Source organism: Hyalella azteca, unplaced genomic scaffold, assembly GCF_000764305.2.
Source record: "Hyalella azteca isolate HAZT.00-mixed unplaced genomic scaffold, Hazt_2.0.2 contig12633, whole genome shotgun sequence".
Classification (NCBI taxonomy): domain Eukaryota; kingdom Metazoa; phylum Arthropoda; class Malacostraca; order Amphipoda; family Hyalellidae; genus Hyalella; species Hyalella azteca.
In genome coordinates, this window is record NW_025942586.1 from 127,267 (window position 1) to 147,536 (window position 20,270).

The 20,270-nt window shown below is 38.7% G+C and overlaps 2 protein-coding genes across 3 annotated transcripts; one reads left to right on the forward strand and one right to left on the reverse strand.

Annotated features, from left to right (window-relative positions):
• Window positions 1–44: 44 nt before the first annotated feature.
• Window positions 45–12,307, forward strand: LOC108681328. Its single transcript, XM_018170348.2, has 8 exons — window positions 45–351; window positions 2,085–2,716; window positions 5,433–5,653; window positions 6,379–6,442; window positions 8,100–8,204; window positions 9,207–9,399; window positions 10,801–10,945; window positions 12,175–12,307. Exons 2-7 carry the CDS (start codon window positions 2,209–2,211, stop codon window positions 10,937–10,939), a joined length of 1,230 nt encoding a protein of 409 aa, XP_018025837.2. The 5' UTR covers window positions 45–351; window positions 2,085–2,208; the 3' UTR covers window positions 10,940–10,945; window positions 12,175–12,307.
• A 1,836-nt stretch (window positions 12,308–14,143) lies between these two features.
• Window positions 14,144–19,277, reverse strand: LOC108681337 (selenoprotein S-like). Of its 2 annotated transcripts, XM_018170358.2 has the most exons (7): window positions 19,087–19,277; window positions 15,945–16,100; window positions 15,712–15,718; window positions 15,575–15,677; window positions 15,144–15,260; window positions 14,908–14,969; window positions 14,144–14,300 (listed from the first exon to the last, which is right to left on the reverse strand). In XM_018170358.2, the coding sequence occupies exons 1-7, from the start codon at window positions 19,174–19,176 to the stop codon at window positions 14,221–14,223; spliced, it is 615 nt and encodes a 204-aa protein (XP_018025847.1). In that variant the 5' UTR covers window positions 19,177–19,277; the 3' UTR covers window positions 14,144–14,220. The 2 variants fall into 2 exon arrangements, with proteins under 2 accessions (XP_018025847.1, XP_018025846.1); XM_018170357.2 differs by lacking the exon at window positions 14,908–14,969 and having other exon boundaries at window positions 14,145–14,300; window positions 15,082–15,260.
• Between the last annotated feature and the right edge of the window lie 993 nt (window positions 19,278–20,270).

Here is a 20,270-nt window from a genome sequence, read left to right on the forward strand (position 1 = left end):
GTATTAATGCCTGTATTAACGCCTGTATTAATGCCTGTATTAATGCCTGTATTAATGCCTGTATTAATGCCTGTATTAACGCCTGTATTAATGCCTGTATTAACGCCTGTATTAATGCCTGTATTAACGCCTGTATTAATGCCTGTATTAATGTGTTTCTTGTATGAGTGGAACTTAATCGTTGACTTCTGTGTCCTCAGCCTCCCTGTGGTCCGTGGTGAGTGGCCTCGCTGAGGGTACGGCTGCTGAGGCCACTGTGCTCTACGGCCTTCAGAGGATCAGCGGCAGAGGCGCTCTGGAGGCCACGACCCTCAGGAGCCTCGGCCTCAGTGGTGGCAGCGCCTCCCTCAGGTAAGCTGTGAGGCACGAGGCCTCAGTGGTGACAGCGCCTCCCTCAGGTGAGCTGTGAGGCGTGAGGCCTCAGTGGAGGCAGTGAATAACTGAGGCCAGTGGCCTCAATAACAAAGTACCTATAATTATGCCACTAAGGCAAAGTAGAACATCATAACATATACTATTTCAACCTTGCAACTTTATATTTGTTGTTAAGAAGAACATGCGTAAGTTCTCATAATGCATATTGAACTTACGCAACTTCTGACGAGCTTATATTATTATTATTATTATTATTAATATTATTATTATTAATATTATTATTATCATTATTATTATTATTATTATTATTATTATTATTATTAATATTATTATTATTATTATTATTATTATTATTATTATTATTATTATTATTAATATTATTATTAGTATCATTATTACTATTATTATTATTATTGACGAGCATATTGAACTTACGCACGAGCTGCGTAGGTTCTCATAGTGCATATTGAATACTAAGCGTCCTATCGCGTAGTATTGCAATACTTTTTTGATGCTATATATACTTTGATCACAGTCATGCTTGGCAGCAACTTGCTCCTTAAGTTGCTTAATTAAGAATTTAATTTTTAAATCTTTTTTTTCACAAAAAAGTGTGTCTAAAATGCCTCTATTTCATGTTATGAAATAACCCTGGTTATGGTACGTAAGCATTTTTCTCTTATTTAGAATTCAAGTTTTAAGTCAATCCTAGATTTGAAAAGCAAAGAAAATGCTAAGTAAATTTCTCATATTGTTATCAGAAACGTTTCGAAAACCAGTTCCACCATCAATTAAAATTAAAGTAGGGGTGTTATAGGCAGCAAAAATAGGTCGAAATTCAAGTATCAAAGCGGACTCAGTCTTGTAAATTTGGGGCAGGCATAGCGAGTCGTTCAAAAGCTAGAAAAAAGATTGATTAAATTCAATCCGTACCTGCTCGCCTTAGGTCTTGATTTTTCATTTTTTTACCGATTTTTATTACCGCTTTTAAATTAAACTTCTATAAATATTTTACCCTTTCCTCCTTATCACCGTCCTAAAATTCTTAGCAATTTCCTATTATAAGCCACTGTTCTCTAGATTTTTGAACTGATGGCGGGGCTGGTCTCAGAAACGTTTTCGGTAAAGATATGGTAAATAGTCCTTACTTTTTCTTTTCTTCCAAAGTATTGGTGAAGTTGCAATTTAAGCAGAATATTAGTATAAGGTACCAACGGGGGCGCTGCCGTGGGTAACAAAATTGACTCGTAAACAGGCCCTGGGCCCAACGCCAACCATCCGCATGTAATATCTACACATAGCCTCAGATCAATGAGCTGTGGGTAACTCCGGCTAACAGTAAATCCTCTGTGCACAACACAGCCACTGCTCCACAGCGCCGGAGCCCAACTGGCCGGAGTGCAACAGGCGGCGCAGGTTAGGTTAGGTTTCGTTAGGAGTAGCTGTTGCGGTAGGGCCTGTTGCGCTCCGGCCAGTTGTGCTCCGGCCTGTATGCGCTCCGGCCTGTGACTGAACTGCGCTGTTGCGGTGGGCGCTTTGTGTCAAAAGCCGTGAAGATGCCCGGCTGCGTTACGCTCTGGAAGGTATATGAAGGTATACGCTCGGGAAGGTATATGAAGTTATAGAGGTCACTCTGCTATGCTGACCTCTAGCTATCCACCCGTACCAACTGTTATCGGTCATTATGCTAACGGTTATCCTGCCAACAGGTTATTGCTACAGCAATCAGATGACCAACAGAGCGCTGGACAGCTCCCAGCGTCCAATCAGCGCTTGCCGGAAGTGATACCGGTCGAACCGCAGTTGCCGGAAGTGATTCCAGTAGAACCACAAATGCCGGAAGTGATTCCGGTAGAACCGCGAATGCCGGAAGTGATTCCGATGGAACCTCAAATGCCGGAAGTGATTCCGGTAGAACCACAGATGCCGGAAGTGATACCGGAAGCACCACAAATGCCGGAAGTGATTCCAGTAGAGCCACAGATGCCAGAAGTGATTCCAGTAGAACCACAAATGCCGGAAGTGATTCCGGTAGAACCACAAATACCGGAAGCACCACAAATGCCGGAAGTGATCCCTGTTTTGGACCAACATCCCCGGAACGAAAATTTATCAGAATTTTCATGTCCTGAACATGTCTCGGGAGCCGCCATGGACACGTCTGAGGAACCTTCTGTCCTCCATGACGACGTCGAGCTCTTAAGGCCTGACGCTGTGCACGTCGCCGCGGGACGTTACAAACCCAAGTCCCCCGACGTGGTGACGAGCAGCACAGCCGCCCCTGACGTCGTCATGACGAAAAACGACCCCATGCCTCGTCCACCTGACGTACTGGCCGCAGGTTTGTCGGAATTGGACGTTAGTTTGGGACACTTCACTACGATGACTATCTTATTTGTGTTCACTTCCATGCACTGCAGCACATCTCTAGCCTAATTTGTGTTCACTTACGGGCACTGTGCAGCACTTCACTACGATGACTAGTCTAATTTGTGTTTACTTCCATGCACTCTGCAGCACATCACTACGATGACTAGTCTAATTTGTGTTCACTTCCATGCACTCTGCAGCACAACGATGACTAGCCTAATTTGTGTTCACTTCCATGCACTCTGCAGCACATCACTACGATGACTAGCCTAATTTGTGTTCACTACCGAATTATGAACTCAGTGCTTTTAAACGAAGCAATGTTAACAATTTTTTTTTGCACGCCACAGGCTCGGTATTAACTTAATTCTATCAGTAATTTCCAGTTTTAACTTGACTTGAATGAGATGGATTTTAGATAGCATTTAGCTGATGGATTTTAGTACTGCGACTGCTTAACATGTTCATTCGACTACCTACTTAACATGTTCATTTGACTTCTTAACATGTTCATTCGACTACTTAACATGTTCAATCGACTACTTAACATGTTCCTTCGACTACTTAACATGTTCATTCAACTACCTACCTACTTAACATGTTCACTTGACTACTTAACATGTTCATTCGACTACTTAACATGTTCAATCGATTACTTAACATGTTCATTCAACTACTTAACATGTTTATTCAACTACCTACTTAACATGTTCATTCGACTTCTTAACATGTTCATTCAACTACTTAACATGTTCATTCAACTACTTAACATGTTCATTCGACTACTTAACATGTTCATTTGACTACTTAACATGTTTATTTGACCACTTAACATGTTCACTCGACTACTTTACATGTTCATTCGACTCCTTAACATGTTCATTCGACTACTTAACATGTTCATTAGACTACTTAACATCTTCATTCGACTACTTAACATGTTCATTCGACTACTTAACATGTTTATTTGACCACTTAACATGTTCATTCGACTCCTTAACATGTTCATTCAACTACTTAACATGTTCATTCGACTACTTAACATGTTCATTCAACTACTTAACATGTTCATTAAACTACTTAACACTCTGTTCAGTTCCGCCGCGCTAGTCTTCTCGAATATATGGAGATACATTCATATAGATTTTTCTAATGTTCAAATATCCCGGGAGACTGCGTCTTTGTGAAGTTGCATTTAATGATTTAATGTCTTTATGTATCTCGGTGTTAGTATTTAGGACTTATTTGTTTTATAGGTAATAAGAGATTTTGGCTTTTCAACTGTCTACTTATGACCTAGGATTTTCCTAAAAATCTAAGTATCTAATGTGTAGGACTTTGAAAACTTTCTCTCTAAGAAAGTAATTGTTTTTAGTTGTTGTTATTACAATTTATTGACAGCTTGGTCAGGTATTGTATTTAATCATGATGTCATGTGGTCGCGCATGCCTGAGAGACTTGACTATAGACATAATTTGCAATAAAGGAAGAAGCAAAGATTTAAGATAAGATGGTACACGCTTCATAAGCCCAAACATAACTTACCGGACTTCTAGCTGTACGCATGTGTACCTCCTACCAAAAAGGGTACTCAAAAGTTCAAAGCACGTGAAAGAAACACCGTGTCGCCGTTTTTATTCTAATTTAACACTAGAAATCCGTAAAACATCTGATAAAAACGGCGAAACAGTTTATTTTCACTGGGCGACCGGCCACTAGAACGCCAGTGGGACCGTTTTTTCACCGTTTTATCTAACAGTGTGGGAGATAAATGGCATTGTTAACTGCTGGGTAAATCCACGAGCTGCTGAGAACATACGAATAATAATTATAGACAATATTCTTTGACGACCGAATATACGCTTGTTCAGTTTATAGTATGCTGTACAGTTATACGCTGTCCAGTAATATGCTATACCGTTATACGCTGTCCAGTTATATGCTGTACAGTTGTATATTATCCAGTTATAGGGCTATAGAAGTTTGGGAATTTATTTTCAAAATTACACTAAATTTTCAACTATTTTTCAATTTTTGTGTTCAATTTTAAGTTCTCATTTTATTTTTATGTTATTTTTTAACGCTGAAAGTGGCCACTGTGAATGAGGCTGTTTGTTACTATAAATTCTAATGAATTAGTAAATATGACTATTATTTTATTTCAAGCCTAATCTCTGTATCATCAACATGCGGATTGCGTTTCCTTTCTCCAACCTGGGGTCATACTTTCAAAAAAAGTTAAGATATCGTAAGTCCATCAGCCAATCATTGACGGCCTTTCAAGCAAAATCCACCAATCATAGACGAGAAAATAGAGCGTAAGTACTTACGTTCACTTAGCGAGTTTTGAAAGTATGGCCCCTGAACGCTAACTAAAACCTTGAACGTAACCTAGACTATACACTGATATTATTTCTTAGTAACTCGATCACAGATTGAACTTGTAGCTATGATGCAACTGGCAGATTTCAACCTGTACGCATGTGTACCTCCTGCCAAAAGAAGGACTCAAAAGTTCAATGTTTGGTATGATAATACATTTAGAATTTTTTAATTCAAAAGCTTCTCTTTTTATTTTAACCAAATTGTTGACTATCGATATTTTGCAACAGTCAACCATCAACACCAACCTCGGCTGAAACTTATTACTACCTGGCAAGATTTACTGAATTTCAGCATTTGCACAGATTCAGCGCCAGGCCAGACTCCAGTGGAGGCCTTCAGTGGCCGCGGCCATTCAGTGGAGGCCTTCAGTGGCCGAGGCCATTCAGTGGAGGCCTTCAGTGGACAAGGCCATTGCCTGAGCCCCACGGGCCCTTCTGTGCCCCAAGCCCCGCAACAAAGCGGGGACTTGTGCCCCAGTCAATACATGGACGTGGACTCGACGCAGGACTTGGCTATAGCAGAGGTGGGTCAATCTACTGATATACTGTACATTTAGTGGGTCAATCTACTAATATACTGTAATTTTAGTCAGATAAATTACTATAAGTATATTGTAAATTTATGGAGATAATTTACTAAATATACTGTAAATTTAGTGAGATAGTTTACTAAATATACAGTGTATATTTAGTGAAGTATATTTTATACTGAACATGAACTATATTATATTTGTATACTTTTAACACATGTAAGCTCAGCTTGAGCCCATATGGCAGGAGTTAGCTCCTGTGCAATATAGGATTACTTATTATAAGCTGAATTTTTCGTACACTCTGAAAAATGAATGGACGAATTGTCCAACTAGTGACACACTTTCTATATGTAGCACTAATTCGTCCTAAAAAGTGCATCGCTATTTGGACAGAACAAGTCTCAAAATAAAAAATATAAGGACGTAAACAAAATATAAGGACTTGAAAAAACATATAAGGACTTAAACAAAATATAAAAAGTTAAAGAAAATATAAGGACGTAAACAAAATAGAAGGACTTTAACAAAATATAATAACGTAAACAAAATATAAGGCCTTAAACAAAATATAAGGACTTTAACAAAATATAAGAACGTAAACAAAATATAAGGACTTGAAAAAAATGTACGAACTTAACAAAATATAAGGACTTAAAAAAATAAAAGAACTTAAGAAAATACAAGGACCTCTACTAACCCTGGCCTGGCGCACCCAGTTGACGCGGCGGGGGGCGGTGGTGTTCGACGCGGGGGACGAGACGGCGAATCTACTGATATACTGTACATTTAGTGGGTCAATCTACTGATATACTGTAGGTACATTTAGTGGGTCAATCTACTGATATACTGTACATTTAGTGAGATAGTTCACTAAATGTATTGTATATATGGATATATTGTAAATTTATTGAAATAGTTCACTAGATATACTCTATCTGTGCGCGCTCGGCATCAACGCGTGTAAGCACAGCTTGAGCTCATACGGCAGGAGTTTGCTTATGTGCATTATAGGATTAATTATTATAAGATGAATTGTGTATTGTTTTACGTACCGTACTGTATTGTTAATTGTTGTAATTGTGCTTACTGAAAAAGTGAATGGACGGATTGTCCAACTTGTGATACACTTTCTATACGTAGCGCTAATGCGTCCTTTTGACTGCTGGACAGCTGGGTTAGGATGGCCACCACTGGGGCTAAAAAGTGCATCGCTATTTGGACAAACGAAGTCTCTCAATTTTTTAGTGTACAATCGAACAATATTTAAAAATAAAATGTGTAAGGACTTAAGAAATATATACCAACGCAAAGAAAATATAAGGGCTTAAACAAAATATAATGACTTAAACAAAATATAAGGACTTAAACAAAATATAAGGGCTTAAACAAAATATAATGACTTAAACAAAATATAAGGACTTAAACAAAATATAAGGGCTTAAACAAAATATAATGACTTAAACAAAATATAAGGACTTAAACAAAATATAAGGGCTTAAACAAAATATAATGACTTAAACAAAATATAAGGACTTAAACAAAATATAAGGGCTTAAACAAAATATAATGACTTAAACAAAATATAAGGACTTAAACAAAATATAAGGGCTTAAACAAAATATAATGACTTAAACAAAATATAAGGACTTAAACAAAATATAAGGGCTTAAACAAAATATAATGACTTAAACAAAATATAAGGACTTAAACAAAATATAAGGGCTTAAACAAAATATAATGACTTAAACAAAATATAAGGACTTAAACAAAATATAAGGGCTTAAACAAAATATAATGACTTAAACAAAATATAAGGACTTAAACAAAATATAAGGGCTTAAACAAAATATAATGACTTAAACAAAATATAAGGACTTAAACAAAATATAAGGGCTTAAACAAAATATAATGACTTAAACAAAATATAAGGACTTAAACAAAATATAAGGGCTTAAACAAAATATAATGACTTAAACAAAATATAAGGACTTAAACAAAATATAAGGGCTTAAACAAAATATAATGACTTAAACAAAATATAAGGACTTAAACAAAATATNCGCGTGCCGTTTACGGTCGCCTCGCGTGCCATTTACGGTCGCCTCGCGTGCCGTTTACGGTCGCCTCGCGTGCCGTTTACGGTCGCCTCGGGTGCCGTTTACGGTCGCCTCGCGTGCTGTTTACGGTCGCCTCGCGTGCCGTTTACGGTTGCCTCGCGTGCTGTTTACGGTCGCCTCGGGCGCCGTTTACGGTCGCCTCGGGCGCCGTTTACGGTTGCCTCGGGTGCCGTTTACGGTCGCCTCGGGCGCTGTTTACGGTCGCCTCGGGTGCCGTTTACGGTCGCCTCGAGCGCTGTTTACGGTCGCCTCGGGCGCCGTTTACAGTCGCCCCACGCGCCTGTTTCGGCCACCATATTAACCAGACGTCGTGCCGGCAGGCGATGTTGTGGTGCAGGCGCGCTTCCGTCCTACAGACGAGGTGCAGGACGTGGCTGTCTTCGTCTCCTCTCTCCTTAAAGACGAATCCCTGGAATTTGATCTCCGTGAGTATTCATAAGAACTCCATGAACTCCTTTTATCTTCTTCCATTAAAAAGTATCATTACTACCATCATTAATACTTTGGTTCGTTTTTATGCTGTATCTCTTTTGTGTATAGTATTTCAGTAAATACGAAACAATCTCTTTCTACGTCAGTTTAAAAAATAGCATATTTATCATCACAACACTCGTTGGCCTTAATTCTAGCTTCGTCTTTTCTTATGCGGGTTTATTCTGTTTGAAAATGATGAATGATGACGTCATCGCTATTCCTCAACTTCAGTATTTTCACTAAACACAGAGTGCGTTCAAAAGTTGTTCACAGAACTCCACCGATCCTCTTCAATGGCAGGGCACACATCCTATCTTATTTGTCGAAATCACTTGCCTTCTTCCCAGTGATGATGCTACTGAGAAAAAATTCTTTTATTTTTAGAGACGTCCAATACAATAAGCTAATCTTGTTTTTTTTTTTTTGACATCGTTATAACATCTTCCGCATCAAAACACGACACTGATAATGTATGTTCAGTATTTTGTTCAGTGACGGTAACTCTTGTTACCACGAATTGTGCTACGACAACTTGCTTAAGTGCACGTACCGTAGCGGCCTTAAGTACACGTACTTGCTTAAGTACACGTACCGTAGCGGCCTTAAGTACACGTACCGTAGACCTTATGTACACGTACTTGCTTAAGTACACGTACCGTAGCGGCCTTAAGCACACGTACCGTAGGCCTTATGTACACGTACTTATAACTTAAGTACACGTACCGTAGCGGCCTTAAGCACACGTACCTTAACGCCCAATTTCTTGTCTGTCATTGGCGGGCTTACCCTGAGAAGCCGCCAGTAATTGGCTGTCGGTGTTAGGAACGCGTCTTTTTTTTTGCAGTATGACCCATGATAATTTTTTACCAGATGACCCATGATAATTAGATCCAAATTAGTTTATTTATTAATTTATATGCATAAAAAGGCTTAAATAATTTTATATTTTGCAGTGAACATGTTCCCGCGCGTGCCGCTGTCGCGCGTGCAGACGTTGCACGCGGCAGGCTTGGTGCCGCGCGCGCGTCTGCTCTTCACGCCCCACGGGCGCGCCAAGCTCCTGCCCGCCGCCGACCTCCTGAAGGCGAGCGTCCTGTCGCAGCTGGCGAGCTACCAACGCGCTCAGGACGCCCTCATGGCAGCCAGGTGCCTAAGTCATTATCTATAATTTAAGAATTAATCTCTTTGCATAGTTAGAAATTTACTGATATCTTTGTTTTCATGTCTGCGAATTCAGCGTAAATTAAACGTAACGCAAAGTTGCCTAGTGTAAATCAAACATAACGCAAATTTGCCTCGTGTAAATCAAATGTAAATCAAACGTAACGCAAAGTTGCCTAGTGTAAATCAAACATAACGCAAAGTTGCCAACAAAGCAATGACGTCAATGATGTATTTTTACTGGAAAAGATCCGGGGTATGTTGATTCGAGCAGGTAAAAAAAATGTTATCAATATGCTTTACATTAGACAATAAAGTTTCGCTAAGATTTAAAATTTTATGTATAGTTAGAAAAAGAATTATAATCCAAAAAGCAGTTTTCGTAATAAAGGTAAACTTATACTAAATAGAATGCTTTTGGCCAATAGTTTAAAGGAGGCCACCACCGCCTGTCGAGCCAATAGTTAGATGGCAGCCATCATAATTTCATTTTAATAAAAAATTTAATGAATTTAATTGTTCGAGTCAGAAAATTTTATTGCGTTATTAAAATGTGAATACAAATATGAATATTTTCTGCTTTTATTCAAGAGTAAATCATCTCGTCCCAATATCAAACGTGACACTCAACGGCCTGATGATCGCAACTTTAAAGCTCTCACACGTCCAGTATCCTCAGAGGTTATAATGTTTCGTAGTACCCCAGTCCTACGTTTCACTCACTTACGTCTGAATGTAGTGACCCACATGACATTCGATTTCTGTTTCGGGATATTGGTCAATGGGATTAAGTTCATGAGGTTCCGAAAAGCGCGCTGGTCTTCTATCACTGAACTTAGCCCTCTACCGCCGTATGTCACTCCCCGGGAACATAACTTTCAACTTAAATTATACGTAAACTATTGAGTGTAGCAACCTGAGGACGTTTGTACGCAACAGAGAACATTTTAAAGTTGTCATTTGATCTATAATTCAAGATTTAATCTGTTTTCATAGTTAGAGATTTCTTGTTATTTTTGTTTTCATGGCTGCGAATTCAGCGTAAATCAAACGTAACGCAAGGTTGCCTAGCGTAAATCAAACGTAGCGCAAGGTTGCCTAGTGTAAATCAAACGTAGAGCAAGGTTGCCTAGTGTAAATCAAACGTAGAGCAAGGTTGCCTAGTGTAAATCAAACGTAACGAAAACGTAGCGCAAGGTTGCCTAGTGTAAATCAAACGTAACGCAAGACGCTGGCCTGGAGGCTAGGCATCCGTATTGGCCTCCACGCAACGAGAAGCTGCCTGTGATGAACTCTCTTCACAAATGATCTCAATGTGCTGTGTGCACAATTTATGTCGATGTGTTGTGCGGTGTGCAACAAATTTTTTATATAAGTTGTGTGCAGTTCCAGGAACGACAGCGCCTCCTGCAGCAGCACCAGCGCCCCCATCAGCGCCCCCAGCAGCAGCGACGCCCCTATCAGCAGCAGCAACAGCGGCGCGGTGCCCAAGCGACCAAAGTGGTTCAAGCTCGGCAAACAGTGACGTGAGTTACTCTAGTGGAGCGCGCCATAATAATGTCATATCATTATATAATACGCGAATATGTAATAATATTACATCATTTTATAATACACAAATATATAATATTACAGTATTATATAATACAAAAATATATAATAATATCGTATTATTATATAATACACGAATGTATAATAATATCATATCATTATATAAGACAGAAATATATAATAATATCGTATTATTATACAATACACAAATATGTAATAATATCATATTATTTTATAATACATAAATATATAATAATATCGTATTTTTATATGATACACGAATATAATGTGGTCTGATTTGGTCAAGCCATGTTTGCCGGTCACTGGTTCTTAACCGCTCGGCCACCATTACGATTTTTCCACAACCAGTTGCGTGTTTCGAACCCCCAACACCCTGTTCCAGTCTTGTTGATCCTAACCACTATGCATCTCCTAGTGGTTAACCCTCTACCGCCGTATGTCACTCTCCGGAATATAACTCTCAACTCAAGTTATACGTAAACAATTGAGTATAACAGCCTGAGGACGTATGTACGCAACAGAGAACATTTTAAAGTTGTCGTACGTGGCGGCAACCATCAGTGCAAGTCATGTTGCGCTCACCAGAACGTATCCTTTTTGGGAAGTAGGCTTGTGACAATATTGCTCCGGTTACTCGCGTCAGGCGGTAGAGGGCTAAAATTAATAATTTAATGTTTTTTTATGTCTGTGTGTGATGCAGGGAAAGTTATTTTTTTGAATTTATTCTCAAACAAGCATATTAATAGTTCCGTTTTAAAGTAAGTTGAACATTGTTGCTTTTTTTAAATGCGCGGCCTTAAAATAAATGTTGCAATTCCGAAAATAAATGTTGTAATTCATTAAGAAACTAACTATGCTCGTTTGTATTGTCTTATACATTTGCGAGAGTGAACTTTTCAGTCGAATAATTTTCTTGACGTCTCATCATGACCTGGTCTTCTTTACTTCTATGTAGTGTACAGTGGGACACGTCAATTATTTTAATTATACAAGTGAAATAATGAACAATAGTTTGGGTACCATCACATGACTCAGTACATTGATTGATTCTGAAGTCCTGTTAAATATTACCTTTTAATATATAAAATAATTCAGATTTCCCAGTTTGCCCAAACATATTTTCTCGAAATCCATTTAATTTAATTATTAATCGAAATTTAATAATTAATTCTGCGTCTCGCTGAGCAGGGAGGATATCTCCGCACCTGCAAGCGGGGCCGAAGCTTTTAAAAAATTTCACAGGGTGGCGATTTTTACTTCGTTTCTTTGAGTGCTTAAAGATTTTAGGCGCGATATAAAATATATTGAATACATAAACGTGCATTGTTTCTTATTACCTAAACTTTTTAGTTAAAAAGCAGTGATTACCTAAACTTTTAGCAGCCGTGTTCGCCATCCTAGGGAAATGCAAGTTAACGAGTCTGCCATTTGGAATTTGTGAATTGGTAGTCAAGCTTCAGCTCAAGGTTACACGTCATCCCCATAGGGATGTGATAGAAACGTCCTCATTATCCTTGCAGTAGCAAAGCTTGCCTTTCAAATTACAGTCTTTAATCGATTTAAATAAGAAGGGAAAATTGATGTAAAGTGCCTTGTACCGAGAAGAGGCTACGCACATTTGCTATTCTTTCACTGGGGACCAATCGTAACGCTGAATAATTACATCAATATATAAATAATATATTTGCATATCACGCGAAGAATACAAACAGAAGTACGTCAAGGTGAAAATCTCAGTGCATATAACCCAGAGGTATTTCATTGCCACTAATTCAAGAATTTGATCAACTATCATGGTACGAAATTGTAATACTCCTAACATGAGTCAACGGTAACACGGTGAACACATGTGCGCTATGTGAGTTAAAATCTCACGTCGAATGCAAGAGATGCAAATTCAGATAGAATGGTAACGAAATTCAATTGTTGACAGTAAATAACTACCAGTGCAGAATAACATTCAAGGCTCAGCTAATTCGTAAACGCTTCAGTCACACATAAAAATATAAAAAATAATTCTTAGAGACTAGAATGTCGTTAGTAAATACCTGCTAAAATTTATTAGAATTCGCCGATGAGCCATAACGAACTTTATAGACATGATGGATCCTTCAACATCAATAACTTCATCAACATCAACAGTGGAGCTTTCTTATCATCTCTTGAGAATATTTACTGTTGAACTTTGTCAGGCAAGTCTCTATTTTGATACAAGATTCCTCGACAAGCAGCAGCTACATTAAATACAGTACATCTAATGGCCATATTGTGCACATACAAAACCACTCCTAAGCATTTGGTGCTATTACACACGCGTTGATATCGCTAGAGGAAATATTTACTTTCAGAAACAACGTGAAAAGTTGGCAAATAATAAGAAACAGACAGTTCTCTAAATTTTTTATATATATCTCACAAATCATATAAAGGCTGTTGAGATAGAAGACATAGGCATTGAGTTGATCATTTATATACGTAAAAATAGAATATTCAATTCAACATGACCGACACAACCGTCAGAGGAAGTGACTATATATATTCTATGGCAAATTTCCCTTCCACAAACGCAAGATTAAAATAATAAGTTGCTAATAAGTGCGAATATTTAACAGATCCAAAAACATTGCCTTGACCAACGATAAAAGAGCACACGTTTGCCTTCGAATGATACTTAGTTTGGCTGTAATTACATAATTTGATGTAACACTAGGGAAAAATGTTTAAGCAACAAGTTTAATCGAGTTACAATATTTTTAAATGCCGAATATAAAATATGTCTTGAACGTTCCACTATTGTCTATATAAGCCAAACCTAAAAACGCATAAAAGTTATGTTATGTTATGCAAAAAGGAGAACAAATATGTGGCAAAATATTATTTATTAAAGTAAGAAAAGTTGTGAAACTGAAATTTTTGAAGGTCAAGATCAATGTTTTAGGAAGCATTAAATGTTCAGCTTGAAGAGCAGTTGCGACACGTGGGCCCACAACACAGCGGCTAGCAGCACCAGCAGCACCAGCTAGCAGCACCAGCAACAGCACCAACCAGTAGCACCAGCTAGCAGCACCAGCCAGCAGCACCAGCTAGCAGCACCAGCAGCACCAGCTAGCAGCACCAGCTAGCAGCACCAGCTAGCAGCACCAGCTAGCAGCACCAGCCAGCAGCACCAGCTAGCAGCACCAGCAGCACCAGCCAACAGCACCAGCTGTAGGCCCAGGGTCGCGCCCTTTAGCCTCATCCTCCTCCAGCAGCGCCGCCCCGGCGAGGTGGGCGGTAGCCTGCGTACGAGCCTCCGCCCAGCAGGGGGTTGTAGTCTGTAACACAGACACCAGTTACACATCTCACACTGTGTGTTTTGTGTGTAATATAAACAAAACACAAACATAACAGTCAACTTTCAATGACTTCAATTCAACACAGACACCAGTTACATTTCTCTTATAATCCGAGTTACACATTTTTATGAACAAGATAACTAGCAGTTTATATATTCTCATAGATTCAACTGATAAAAATATAGATCTATTAATAAAATCACCGTCATTATCTTGCATGGCTGATTATGGCACTGCAATAGTACTGAAGACACATCAGAAAAAATTGACAAATGTGTTACCTAAAAGCAATTTACTGAACAATATTTCATGGGTAGAGAAAGATACCGTAGTTCTTACCTACTCAACAAAGGCTCAAAAAGACACGTGTAAGACACTATACACTACCAACAGCTTCATATCAAATGACCTATTATTCAATGTTGACCACATGACCAGAGTTGAACATATAAATAAATCAACACTTATTCCTGAAATTACGTATGTAAATAAACTGAGGCACTAAAAAACACTCACGATTGCGGCACCCAATTGACTGCAGTGCAATCACCGAGATCTGCACACTGCAACAAGTTAAGCATCTTACCAGGTCTGAGTGCCGACGGCTTCTTGCCTTCACTTTTAGCTTTGTTCTTCTCCATGGAGCATCTACTCCAAGGGTTGCTGGGCTCCATGGGTCACTGGACTCCATGGGTCGCTGGACTCCATGGGTTGCTGGACTGACAATATTAGGCATACTGCAACAAGTTAAGCCTCTTACCAGGTCTGAGTGCAGACGGCTTCTTGCCTTCACTTTTAGCTTTGTTCTTCTCCATGGAGCATCCACTGGGTCCTGGAGCAGCAGCTCCTGCAGGTGCTGCAGATCTCAAGCTCCTGCCGCCCTCACCGCGCTGCTGCGCCTCCAACAGCGCCAGACGCTCCTGCCTCTTCTCTTCCTCTCTGCACGACATCAGTACAATAATTATAACCTTGATGACATCAGTACGATAATTGTAACAAATGATTACATCACAGCAGTGACCATGAACATCTTAACCCAGATTAAAACATGTCAGGCAGCTAAACAGAGAAAATTAGGCAATAAGCATACAACAGACGGCACAGAATTATAAAACTTTACACATTGAATTGGATGAAATACCAGCAGACATGAGTCAGTATAAAGCAACTATTGGGCATTTAACAAGCGTATCGTGGCATGTTTAAGTCAGTAACATGGATTGGGAACTAAAATGTTGAAGGTACAAACTAACCTGAGCTTCTGTTTTTGAGCGTACAGCGCAGAGGCCGCGTCGTACTGCTCCTGCATGCGCCGTCTGGCACTCTCAATGGCTGCCTCGCGCTGAACTAAAAGATAGATAATCAGAATGTTGCTTTTACAAATTTCATTCCGGATTAATATTGTTACATAAACAATACAAATGCTGTTCTCATCTTGCCTGTTGCATAATTGATTAGTAGGTAGTAATTTGGCGATAGAAGGGGAAATTGCCTTGTATGGACATAAATGAAAATATTAGATATAATAATTTTGAAGTGAAGAAACTAATGCAATTTAGGTATAGTATCCAATCACATTCTGCAGAATAATTGATGCAAGAGTTTCTATCATTGAAGCTCACTCTTATGATAAAGTGCGGCCTCCTGCTGCTCTGCCCTGCGCTGCTGCCACTGCTGCAGCAGGTGTCCGTATCGTCTCCACAGCCACAGCACCAGCAGCAACACCAACAAGCATGGCCACCCATAGCTGCTCACAAACTCCACCAGTCCAGTGATGGCCTGAACAAATAGTTAGATCTTCATTAATTCAAAGTCAGAAGAATAATACATAATATACTTGGATAAAATCAGGATGAAGGATACTAATTTCAACTACCCTCAACTGGGGTGCTTTAGCCACTGGGGTGACTTTGGCCAAAGTTTATGATTTTGTTTTGCTGCCAGTGTTTCTGTTGTAGTTGTGTTATGTTTTTGATTAAAATCAATTGTATATCCTGCTTGATTTGGCCAAAGTCACCCCAAATTTTGCCAAAGTCACCCCATTTGATGGTAAGTAAATAATGACATCTAAACATGTGGCTTCATGTTGAACTTAGTGAGAGAATGCAGGAATGTTTAAAGGAAAAAATTACATTATTATATGTATGGAAGATATGATTATTGCCTATTTGTCAATTTAGCAGTCTCAAAAAAGTATACCTATACATAAAAAATAAGTTCGGGTGTTATTTTCATTGCAAGTAAACAAGGATTTTCGGAAATAATCGAAAAAAAATTAGATAAACCAATAGAGAAAGCACTAGAAAGAGAGAAATTAGTGTAATAGAAAGGAGATTATGTAGCATAATAAAATAACAAGTGTTTTTTGTAGTTAAAACTAATAATGATCCTTCATTGTGATATGAAAAAAATTAAAGCACCCAGAAGATCCTCATTGATTTGGTTAGATAGTAAAACATTGTAGAAACTTTGACCAAACATTAAGCAAAATAATTTATGCCTTGAAAATAATTGAATTAATCCACAAAATAAATGAAAATCAGACAAATTAGTTGTACCTATTAGTTATTGCAGACAAAAGTCAACATTTATCAACTAATTACTGATGCCATGCATAACTTAAGTTTCACACCCACATCAATTATATACTAGGTATATCTACATTCTTACATCTCCTATGTCTCAATTGTATGGAACATACTGAGCCTACTGACAAAGCAGAACATTTTTTTGCTGCCCATCCCCAAGATCATTTTTGAGTACTATAAGCAGAGGCAGACCAGGAAGTATCTTGGATACCACTACCAGCATTATCATAAATAAGAAATTGACTAAAATATTGAGTTGATTAGGAAATTAAAAATGAACTGCTTTTTAAAAATTTGTGGTTTGCCACTATGGTATGGAAGCACTGCATATGAGTTCCTCAAATCTCAACGACTCAAGAAAAATACAAACACAATAAAGATTATAGTCTCTTATAACAAGTTCTTAAGAGGCGTGTAATATCAGCTAGTGCATATGAATAAAAAGATGCACAAAGTGCAAGAAAAATAAGGTGCTTGGGAAATGCTATGAAAATTGTGCATCAAGTGCCATGGTAATTAGGTATAATATTTAGAATAAGTTTAAAAAGAATTCATCTTCATAGAATGTCTAAGGTCTCCACTGTTCTCCACCAGTCTATGGTCTCCACTATTCTCCACAAGTGTATGGTCTCCACTGTTCTCCATTCATGAGTCTATGGTCTCCCCTATTCTCCACCAGTCTATGGTCTCCACTGTTCTCCACCAGTCTATGGTCTCCACTGTTCTCCATTCATGAGTCTATGGTCTCCACTGGTCTCCACCAGTCTATGGTCTCCACTGTTCTCCATGAGTCTATGGTCTCCACTGTTCTCCATGAGTATGGTCTCCACCAGTCTCCACGAGTCCAATGGTCTCCACTGTTCTCTATGAGTCTATGGTCTCCACTGTTCTCCATGAGTCTATGGTCTCCACTGTTCTCCATGAGTCTATGGTCTCCACTGTTCTCCATGAGTCTATGGTCTCCACTGTTCTCCACGAGTCTATGGTCTCCACCGGTCTCTACGAGTCTATGGTCTCCACCGGTCTCTACGAGTCTATGGTCTCCACTGTTCTCCACGAGTCTATGGTCTCCACTGGTCTCTACGAGTCTATGGTCTCCACTGTTCTCCACAAGTCTATGGTCTCCACTGGTCTCCATGAGTCTATGGTCTCCACTGGTCTCTACGAGTCTATGGTCTCCACTGTTCTCCATGAGTCTATGGTCTCCACCGGTCTGCATGAGTCTATGGTCTCCACTGTTCTCCACGAGTCTATGGTCTCCACTGGTCTCTATGAGTCTATGGTCTCCACTGGTCTCTACGAGTCTATGGTCTCCACTGGTCTCTACGAGTCTATGGTCTCCACTGGTCTCTACGAGTCTATGGTCTCCACTGTTCTCCATGAGTCTATGGTCTCCACTGTCACGAGTCTATGGTCTCCACTGGTCTCCACGAGTCTATGGTCTCCACTGGTCTCCACAAGTCTATGGTCTCTACTGGTCTCCACAAGTCTATGGTCTCCACTGGTCTCCATGAGTCTATGGTCTCCACTGGTCTTCATGAGTCTATGGTCTCCACTGGTCTTCATGAGTCTATGGTCTCCACTGGTCTCCACTGGTCTTCATGAGTCTATGGTCTCCACTGGTCTCCACGAGTCTATGGTCTCCACTGGTCTCCATGAGTCTATGGTCTCCACCGGTCTTCACGAGTCTATGGTCTCCACCGGTCTTCACGAGTCTATGGTCTCCACTGGTCTCCACGAGTCTATGGTCTTCACTCTTCTTTATGTCTCTCAGATGTTACAGATCAGTTATGTCTCTCAGATGTTACAGATCAGTTTAATTCTTTTTCAAAATAAGGAACAACATAAGAAAAATTATAACAGATTGACCATAAAATGATTATTGTGGATTGTAAATAATCAAATTGTTTTATAGTCCTAAACTAAGATTGCCTTGTTAAAGATATGTTGATACACAACCTTAACAAAGATGAAACATATTACTTATATATTAAAGAATGTTAATTGTTCCTTCCTTGGACATTAATATACTTGAAAATATCAGCCATAACCATATCATACAAAAACTTATTTATGCCATTAAATAAAAGACATGTGAGCTTCAATAACATTGCCTTGCCCAAGTAATGATAATTAAAGAAGGCAAGCAATTATTTTTAAATTAATTATAAACCCACCTGAGTTATAAGCCATGGGGATGGAGGCTCGTGAGCTTCAATTGGAGGCTCAGCAACATTCTCAATTTGTCTCCCTCCTCCCTCCTCCATTTCCAATTGATCTAAGTCTTGCTGCAACTCTTCAGTAAATTTTGTGTTATTCTATGAACTGAAAATATCTAAGGACAAGTAGGAAATACAGGCATTATATATACCACCTAATGCACCTATAGGTACTTAAATTATTTCGACCTACAATCAAATGGGGTAAAAAGGGGCAGTCCTCCAACATTTTGTAGAAATGTTGTAGCAGCTAAACTAATCAAAATATTGCAAAATTAAAAATAGTGGCATAAAGTTCAACATTTTTACTATCTATGCAGCATAAAGCAAGTTGAGAAATCATACATTTATTACCTCTAAAAAATCCCTGAAAAAGTGTGAGAAGTGAGATTTTGGAAAAGTACCTCTGCTAAGGTCTGTAACAGAAAATATATGTGTCATATTGAAAAATCTTACTTACATAAAAGTTGCACACTGATGTTGGCTTAAAATGTGATTGACAGAATTTGCATACCGTCAAACGGGGTAAAAAGAGACGGTTTTGAGCATTTTTTGGTTAATAACTTCTTACCATGAAACATTTCAGAAACAAGTATAGGCTCATTTTATAGCTCTTTGCAAGGGCAATCAAATGGCATCTTCAAAAAAATTCCATAAGCTATTTGTAAGGCGCTAGACGCAATATAAAAGGCTCCTGAATTAATCTTGAAATGAGGTAAAAAGGGACACTTGAAATAAAACTCAATTTCAAACCTTTGAAGCATGCAGAGTGTGCTCATCTATTACTAACAGTACTCTGAAGTCCTCCTCTTTCATTTTAGATGATGTAGATGTAAAATAAATGACATTTTCTGTGATTTTTACTTTTTTTTCCTTTATTGATATGATATTACCATAATCATTAATTACCGTATTATTAATGTGATATTACTGTATGCATGGACATGCTACTGAGCATTGACAATGACCTTGTCCACTGCAAGCTTCATATTAGCAGCCATGTAGCATTTTTTCTGTATCTGTAAGCTTACAGGATGGTTTGTAATTTTGCACAATTTTAATCAAGTCTAGTGATTTCATTATAACAAAAAAGATCATGAAAAACACCTGAAACAGAAAATAATGTTTTAGTAACAACATCA

Coding starts and splice junctions, on each gene's coding strand:
- LOC108681328 (XM_018170348.2), top strand. CDS start 2,209: ATGCCGGAAGTGATTCCGGTAGAACCGCGAATGCCGGAAGTGATTCCG. Junction 2,717..5,432: donor ACCTGACGTACTGGCCGCAG/GTTTGTCGGAAT, acceptor GCATTTGCACAG/ATTCAGCGCCAGGCCAGACT. Junction 5,654..6,378: donor AGGACTTGGCTATAGCAGAG/GTGGGTCAATCT, acceptor TGGCGCACCCAG/TTGACGCGGCGGGGGGCGGT.
- LOC108681337 (XM_018170358.2), bottom strand. CDS start 19,176: ATGGAGGAGGGAGGAGGGAGACAAATTGAGAATGTTGCTGAGCCTCCA. Junction 14,970..15,143: donor GCTGCTCCAGGACCCAGTGG/ATGCTCCATGGA, acceptor CCCTTGGAGTAG/ATGCTCCATGGAGAAGAACA. Junction 14,301..14,907: donor GCCGTCGGCACTCAGACCTG/GTAAGATGCTTA, acceptor TCTGTGTTACAG/ACTACAACCCCCTGCTGGGC.